Below are 8,871 nucleotides of genomic sequence, written 5' to 3' on the forward strand. Positions count from 1 at the left end.
ATATGCTTTCAAGAACATGTTCGATGGGTATAACAATGTCACGTACCGAAATTATAAGAATTAAGGATGTTTTTGAAAATTTTAGAAAATTAGGGAGTTAAAACAAAGAAATAGAGGGATGTGGAGTGAGGAGAAAGTTGAGAATGAAAATGGGAAGTGATTATAAATTTCTCCTTGTTTGAATTCTCAACTGGCCACTCATTGGATAAATTCTTGATTATATTTCAATGTCTATTTAAAATATAATCTTATTTATTTCGAAAATTATAAGTTTTATGTACAAAGACATCAAATTTGGCAATTGGCATGCTTGACAAAGGCTAATGAAATGGATAAGTAACCAATGACTCCAAAAGAAACTGATACCAACCAAGAAAACATGGCAACCTTCTCCAGTCCTCTTCCGCAAAGAGCTCTCTCTTTTGGAAAAAGTTCAAGAAAACACAGATACGCTACTTCCACTCTCGAGGACCTGAATTTGAAGTTCACAGTCAAATGTTCCTGTAAGCTGCATCCTTGAATTTTTTCCAGCTACAGAACTTGTCAAATTTACTTGATTCTGTACGTGGAATTCTTGTTTGAAACTGTTTATGGGTTTTGATTCTTGCGACAATATGCAGCCATGACGGATGGATCCAAATCAGTAGAAAGCTTATCCCTGTTTAAGGAATTTAGAAATGTAGGTTGTGGGATGCTTGCTGTTTGGGCTATCACTGGTGTTTCTCCCGTAATTGCTGCTGGTCAGGTTAAGATTCAAGAACCCTTTTGCGTTTCTTGATCTTTCTTTTTCCTATGATGATAATTTTGTTTTTTAGTTGGTTTTTCACTAAATTAATTTTTGAGCAGGCTTTAAGAAAACTCAGGGTGGGATTGTGATTTCAAAATTTTCAATAGCCAAAATAGATTAATTCTCCCTGAGAATAGAAGCAGTTTTAATTGCTAATGAACAGGCTAAGATTGAAGAACCCTTTTGTCCTGAATTCTTTTTGTATAATTTTCAAGACAAATACAAATGACATGATGATTGAGTTTAATTATTATTATCAGTTAGATTTGATGTTTTGCTTGGGTTTGAACTGCAGAGGCTGCCCCCATTGTCAGCAGAGCCAAATAGGTGTGAGCGAGCATTCGTAGGTAATACGATTGGTCAAGCAAATGGAGTTTATGATAAACCACTCGATCTTCGGTTTTGTGATTACACGAATGAGAAGTCCAACCTCAAGGGGAAGTCTTTGGCTGCGGCACTCATGTCAGATGCCAAGTTTGATGGTGCGGACATGACTGAAGTGATCATGTCTAAGGCTTATGCTGTTGGAGCTAGTTTTAAGGGTAAAACTTCATTTTTTCCTGCCTATCGATGGTAAATCATGCCCAACTCCATTAAAGGAGACGAATATCTGAAAAACTTAGTATTCATAGCTTTAATGTTATCGTTCAATCAATTTGAAGGATCTACTTGGAGTTTCTTGGATCCTATTTTCAACTTGAGAATGATAGCACCAGCCTTTGATCAATCCCAACTAGTTATGCACATATATAACTTTCAAAATTGTAACGAGTTTTGGTTGTAGGTACAAATTTTTCCAATGCTGTTTTGGACCGAGTGAATTTTGGGAAGGCAAATCTTGAAGGAGCTGTGTTTAACAATACTGTCCTGTCAGGATCCACGTTCGACGATGCACGACTTCAAGATGTCGACTTTGAGAACACCATCATAGGTTATATTGATCTTAAGAAACTGTGTCTGAATAAGACTATTAACAATGAAGGAAGAGCCAACTTGGGATGCCGATAGCTAATCTCGTCACATTGGCTTGTGTTTCTTTCTTTTGTCCCCCCCATAATCGTGTTTAAGTAGGATGAAAACGAGTTGTATTTGTTGGAGGGATTGTGCGTCTTCTCAAAGCTCATGCCTTTCAGTTTTTGTAACCTTGGAGAACCATTGATGATGCTTGTCCATGATTCTCTCTTCTATTTAAACTGAACCATGTATGCTGAACTCTCTACTCTTTTTATTTCAAAACCTGATTTACGAAGTCAGATTCAAGCATCTGAAATGGATTAGCATACTCTTATCTGTTAGGCATAGAAAAATCTATAAACGTGCATTACCAACTAAGTTCTTCGTCGGCCACCTATGTCAATCAACTTGGTCTTGATAGTTTTCTCATACATACTCCGAAAGATTGTGTCGATCATGGTATTCGAATACATGATATTGGAGTGTCGTCTAAACTACAACTCATGACATGGTCCAAAGTCCGGAATTATACACGAACATTAACTTCTTACAGTGACGAAACAAGGATGTATTTGTTGGATCTGGTTTTCTACACGCCCAAACGCAGCGGAAGTTTTAAAAATTTTTAGATCTTGACATTCAAGATGTGTTTGGACGCTCGTATGATTTTAAGAAAAACATTCATAGGATGTTAGAAATTATACCTTTGTGAATTTAATTCACTTGGACACCAACCGATCCGGTATTACAGATCTGGCTCTTGATGATTCCCTACGAACTTTCTTCAAAGAAATCCTCTAGTTCCTCTTCTAATTTGCACTAGAAAATATGGAAGATATTTTGCGTATGAGAGAAATTAATTGAGAGATGCTCAACCTTTGAAAACAAAACATGGAGGCCGAATTTTTCCAATATTTGGATGGAGGCATACGTTTGTTTTGGGTGGTGGGTTCTAGGGTTTGACTTTCAATGTATTATTTATAATTAATTAAACCCTAATTACATAATTAACATTAATGGACTCGATTTAATTAATTGAACTAGTCCAACTAGTTTAATTAATTTAATCATAGCCCATTAAAACTTTAATTATTTATTATGTTGGACTTGTACTCCTACAAGCCCATTAAACATATTACCCACCATATTTAATTTATTAATTAATCAACTCAACTCTTGAGCTTAATAAATTAAATACATTATAAATTCAACATTTGAATTTATTATTTAAATTATAAATTCAACTCTTTGAATTTTTATCACCTCCAAAATTTAATATTTAATAAACACAACATTTGAGTTTAATAAATTAAATTCTCAAATTTTATAAATTCAACTCCTTGAATTTATTCTCTCAAAATTTAATTATCATAAATTCAACTCCTTGAATTTACTATATAATATAAATTCAACTTTTGAATTTATTCTCTCAACGGGAACAAACAATCCAGTACTTGTGTGACCCTCAATGGTTCAGGGATACAGCTAGCCGTGGGTTCACAACTCTTTGTGATTCAGGACATAATCCTTTATTCGGGCTTACCCTATTTAGCCCCATTCTTTCTATCAACACCTTGATCAAGAATGTCAGAACTCATTTCTGATTGCACCCATCGGATCATGGTAAGAGCGTCTAGTAGCATCGCCCCATGATCCCCTAGGTATCACTGATAGTGCCTGCAAGAACCAGTCGATTATGATTAACGTACAGTACGGTCCCTTCATCTCATATATCCCGATCGAATTGCAACCATTGGTTCATCGAGGGTTGCACATTAATTCGATAACTATGTGATAACTATAATAGTGGCATCGCGTGTACTATTTGGAGAACTCTTTCTCCAACGTACATCTCGTACTCTGGCCAGAGATTCCATGCACTATTATTTCATTAGATCACATAGGATATCCACACCCGTGGGTGAGCGGTGAATCCCCGACTACAATGCACTGGCTCCTATATATGTCGCAACTGTACCCAACCTCGCCACCTGATGACTCTCCTGGAGCCGGTAAACGAGTCAAAGCACAGCCCTAGCATATAGAGCCTCAGTGTTGTCCCGGGTCGTAAGGACTAATGGTGTACAATCATAACCACGGACTTATCCTCTCGATGAGTGATAACCACTTGGAAAGTCCGAGGGAGGGTTGTTCGGTATAATCATCATATGACTACCCATCTGTATGTTTGGACATCTCTATGCCCTTACCAAGAAACGCAGTACACAACATCACAGATGCTAGTCTTGAGCTCAAGCGACCTTTATCCATATTTTAGGCGGCTGAATCGACTAGGAACGAATTTAGAATATGCAGTGTTTACAAATGAGTTTCAACATCGAATTACGATTCATTTGTATTAAAGCATAATCAAGGACTTTATCTATGCTGCTTGCATGGGTATACAGATAAAGTATTACGAAACCATTAAAAGTTAAATTATATTAAAATGAAGATTGTTTATTTCACTGGAGTCAATAAATTCCCTAGCCAACTGTTGACTTGTAGGGCATCTACTCTAACAGTATTATATCACTCCACTTTTATTGTTGAACTTACGATGCTCATATAGTATGCATACATACTTAAATGAACATTTATAGTACCTTTCTGTCAAAAAAAAAAAAAAAAAAATCACCTTCCAACCTATGCAGGTATGAAACCTCCTACCAAGGTTATCATTTGTCCAAGAATTCCACAATATTGCTAGTTTCGCACACTTACAGAACATGAAACCAGTTTCGGATGCTGAAGACATCTTCTTATTTCGAATTAATTCAGGAACTGACGTGATCTTCTAACTTCTGTGAGAAAACTAGATTTAGAGGTTTTGGAGGATTTGGTTAATGGCTCATAAATGCATCGTGATTTGGAGAATATTATGGCTTGATATTTGATGTTCAAAAAAATTGTGTACTCTTTTTCTAAACGATTTTTTTTTAAATATGTTTGTGATTTATTTTTAAAAGTGACGCAGATTTAGTTTTATTTTTTTTTTTCATATTATATTACTTTCCTATGTGGAGTTTGAAAAAGTCACCAAAAATCAAAAACCTCCCATTCAAATTACAACTCAACATTCCTACCGTCAGCTAAGTATTTTACGGTGGAAGATTTCAATTTTGGGGAAAAAGAATTGAAATTGAAAAATATTATAAATTACTAGATCAAAAAAAATATTTTTCTCTTTCAGTAATAAAAAATTTAAGAATTTTTTTAAAAAAATATTAATAATCATGAAAATTGCATAATCAATCACACAATATTTTAAAGCCATTTTCACTTGAACATATTAATCAATGAATACCGCAAGTCCAAGAAACTTTAAATATGCAATTTATTCACTAATAAAATAAATATACAAAAATCAATAACATTTTTCTGTCACTGCATGACCATCAAGATAAATTGGACTTAAAATCCACAAAATAAATTGAAGATCTTAATCCATTTGTGATTCCATTGTTTCGGTAAAATAGTCACTTATTTAACCTATAAAGAAGCTATAGGTGGTGTGCCCACAAAGTAATTGAGAGATACAAAAAAAGCTAATATTTTGTGTTTCATAAATTAAAGACCAACCTCATATCATATATATATATATATACTAGTTAAAGTGGATTATATATCGTGGTTATGAATACAAATTATATGACTTATCTAAATGGATAAGGTATTTTTGTAAAAGTGTCACAAAGTCGGACCATTCATGTACTCGAATTGGGGTATTTGTATGTATAATAAACATCCAACCAAGCCCTTTTTCTTTTGCACAATACACTCTTTCTCCAAAAGAAACTCCTCAAGACAAAGAAAAGCATCTCTTCTTTTGACATGCCTGATTACTTCAACTCACGCAACCATCACTTTCCACACAAAAATGACGATGGAGCGAAAAATCTTGATCCCTTCTCTCTTCGAAATCTTCGGACTAGCTCTCTCTCTATTTGTATCGATTCGCACCTCAGGTAAGTGCGCCGCCCTCCCGCAAGTATCTTGCTCGATCTTTGGACGTGTAACTAAACGATTAGTTTCCCTTCTCTTGCAGGTGTGGAGGGGTCTATTGGCGTGAACTTTGGCACGGTGGCGAATGACCTCCCTCCACCGCGACAAGTAGCGCATTTTTTACAAGAATCCACTATTATAAGCCATGTCAGGCTGTTTGATTCCGACTCGGAAATGCTTAAAGCATTCGCGGGTACCGATATAGTCATTACGGTAACCATTCCGAATGATGAATTCCCACAGCTGACAAAGTTGGATTACGCTCAAAAATGGGTGAAAACCAACATTTTGCCGCACATAAATGCTACAAACATCGCCAGGGTTCTCGTCGGAAATGAAGTACTTTCCACCGGAAATAAGCTTCTGATAGCAAATCTTGTCCCTGCAATGCACGGTCTTCATAATGCCTTAGTTAGAGAGTCACTGAATCAAAAGATCAAGATTTCGACCCCGCATTCATTAGGCATACTGTCCAACTCGACTCCTCCTTCATCGGGGACGTTTAGGCGGGGCTACGACACTTATATCCTAAAGCCACTTCTCGAATTCTTGAAAGCCACCGACTCACCCTTCATGATCAATCCATATCCATTCTTTGGATGTTCCGAAAGCACATTAGATTATGCTCTTTTTAGGCCGAACCTTGGGGTGTTCGATGTAAACACCGAGCTTACTTACGGTAACATGCTGGATGGTCAGCTAGATGCTGTTTTTTCGGCTATAAAACGTTTGGGATTCATCGATATCGATATTGTTATAGCTGAAACAGGGTGGCCATCAAGAGGGGATACAGGGCAAGTCGGGGTTGATGTAGAAAGTGCAGCAGAGTACAATAGGAAACTGATGCAACATGTGAGATCAGGCGTTGGGACACCCCTCATGCGAAACAGAACATTCGAGACATACATTTTTGCACTTTTTAATGAAGATTTGAAGCCCGGCCCGACGTGTGAGAGGAACTTTGGTTTGTTCGAACCGAACTTCACACCAGTTTACGACATAGGAATTCTGAAACCGATGGTAGCTGATGCAGCCAACAAAATTCAACACTATACTAGAAGTAGTTCATGTCTGTTGATTTTCTTATGCATATTCTTGATAGGTTTTTGTTAAATATTTGGGTCTGGCAGGCAACCGAAACCGTCCCACCGGGCAAGAAACAGAGGCCCCAAAAACAACATTGGTGTCTACCCAAACATGATGTAAGTGATAATAGATTGCAGATGAATCTTGACTATGTGGTGGTTTGGGCTTCGATTGCAGCCCGATTCAGGAAGACGGGACGTGGTTTTACCCGAATACGTTCCGGGACCATGCATCCTACGCCATGAATAAGTACTATCAGGCCATGGGAAGGGATGCATCTGATTGTGATTTCGTGCAGACTGGTGCAATCAATAATATTGACCCAAGTATGTAGAGTTTCTTAAATCTTGATATCGGTGCATTGTGTGGGATTTAATTCCTGAAAAGGGTGTTTAATGACATTTTTGTGTCGTATCCAGGTTACCGTGGGTGTAAATATGAAGGGAAATTATAATTGGAGATTGGGGCTGATGATTTTGAAGGAATGAGACTTTTATTATCGTTTTGTTTTTCTTTTTTTTTTTGAAGGTCGTTTTGTTTTTCTTAAGGCATAATATTGTTCGACTTAAGTTTGCATCATAGTTTTTACGGAAACAACTTTGATATATTTGTGAGTAATTGAATTGACCAAACATGAAGAAAATTATGAACACAAAAGACTTTTATTAACCACCATCACAAGAGAAAAGATCTTGATCCACGATTCCCAAGCTCTAACGCTAGGTGTTGGATCAATTTTATTTATATTAACTTATATATCAATAATTATACGTTGTGAGTTATCTATTAAGTTAAACTCAAATTTAAAGTGTTCAATTGAAGTTTTGGCTATTGGACTTTAATTAATCTAATATGTATTGCCCAAATTTAGTACACGTAAAACCCATGCATTTATTTAATTATTAAATCATTTAATTAAATTTAAATGAGTTTTAGCCATGCATAAATTATGAAAGTTCATTATTTTAAATTATTTATGCTTTTGTGATGCACGTTAAAATGTTTTTCGAGCTTCATGTTTCAGACGATTATTCGAGGCGGGATCGAGGAAGCGACCGGTGACGATTGTGACGATTTAAAATATGGTATTTTATTTTAAGTTGTGGATGGGGCATTTTTAATAAGCTATTAAGTTGTAATATTTTAAAATAGTATTATGTATTTAGTGATTTAAGAGTTTGAAACTTTTAAAATTAGCGTTTTTGTATGTCATTTTTCTTATTAGAGAGTTTTACTAAAATCAACGTGTAGTTATTTTAATTAAAGTTTGTTGTTAAGTTAAAGGGTGAGTTATTATTTTAATTAGAGACTAATTATCATTTAAGCAATTTATTTCCCTAATTCCTACTAAAACTCATGCTTTACACACACCAAACACACACACACACACACCGATACACATACACACACACGTTCAGATTTTGAGTATTTTCAAAGGAAGAAAACTAGGGCTCTCTACTCTTATAGCAGCCGCCCCTCCCCTAGACATTTCCAGCAAGATTTCGGTGAATTTTATTGCAAGAAAACCGTCCCACAGGCGTTCCGGTTCAACCTCGCATCTTTTCCCGCGTCGGTGTCGTCATTACGGTATTTTTAAATATCAAAAGGCACGTATATTCTGTTCTTTTTGCATCGACCTTGTCATAGTATGCGTTGTGTATTTTTATGCGTGAAAATCCATGTGTGACGTTCGTCGTTTGAGCAGAAAATGGTTTGAATGCGTTTGAAATATTTTTTAGATCTGAAATCTCGTAACTCACTGTTCTGTTGAAAACTGCGATTTTTCTGTCGGGATTTTGAGAAAACTTTCAACTACAAAATTGTAGAACTTTTTTATGCCTTCGATTTGATATAAAATTCGAGATTTTTGGATGAAAATTGAGTGAGTTATGATGTTTTTCGTGGGACTGCTCAAACTGCGTTTTCAGAAAAGTTATGATATTGATGTATCCTTGAAGTCTAATTGTTGCAGGCTTCGTTGGGGATCGACGGGTGATTGTTGCTGCGTATAGGTACCTTGTTTATGTTATTTGGACGGT

The 8,871-nt window shown here is 36.0% G+C and overlaps 2 protein-coding genes across 3 annotated transcripts; both read left to right on the forward strand.

Annotated features, from left to right (window-relative positions):
• Nucleotides 1–303: 303 nt before the first annotated feature.
• Nucleotides 304–2,050, forward strand: LOC140817240 (thylakoid lumenal 17.4 kDa protein, chloroplastic). The gene is made up of 4 exons (XM_073176880.1): nt 304–503; nt 621–745; nt 1,083–1,329; nt 1,572–2,050. The coding sequence occupies exons 1-4, from the start codon at nt 344–346 to the stop codon at nt 1,793–1,795; spliced, it is 756 nt and encodes a 251-aa protein (XP_073032981.1). The 5' UTR covers nt 304–343; the 3' UTR covers nt 1,796–2,050.
• Nucleotides 2,051–5,599: 3,549 nt separating this feature from the next.
• Nucleotides 5,600–7,367, forward strand: LOC140816861 (glucan endo-1,3-beta-glucosidase). Of its 2 annotated transcripts, XR_012114668.1 has the most exons (4): nt 5,600–5,709; nt 5,790–6,766; nt 6,877–7,158; nt 7,252–7,367. XR_012114668.1 is itself a non-coding variant. In XM_073176342.1 (3 exons), exons 1-3 carry the CDS (start codon nt 5,622–5,624, stop codon nt 7,075–7,077), a joined length of 1,266 nt encoding a protein of 421 aa, XP_073032443.1. In that variant the 5' UTR covers nt 5,600–5,621; the 3' UTR covers nt 7,078–7,215. The 2 variants fall into 2 exon arrangements, 1 of the variants encoding a protein (XP_073032443.1); XM_073176342.1 differs by lacking the exon at nt 7,252–7,367 and having other exon boundaries at nt 6,877–7,215.
• The last annotated feature ends 1,504 nt before the right edge of the window (nt 7,368–8,871 follow it).

This window comes from Primulina eburnea, chromosome 16 (assembly GCF_022965805.1).
Source record: "Primulina eburnea isolate SZY01 chromosome 16, ASM2296580v1, whole genome shotgun sequence".
In the NCBI taxonomy this organism is placed as follows: domain Eukaryota; kingdom Viridiplantae; phylum Streptophyta; class Magnoliopsida; order Lamiales; family Gesneriaceae; genus Primulina; species Primulina eburnea.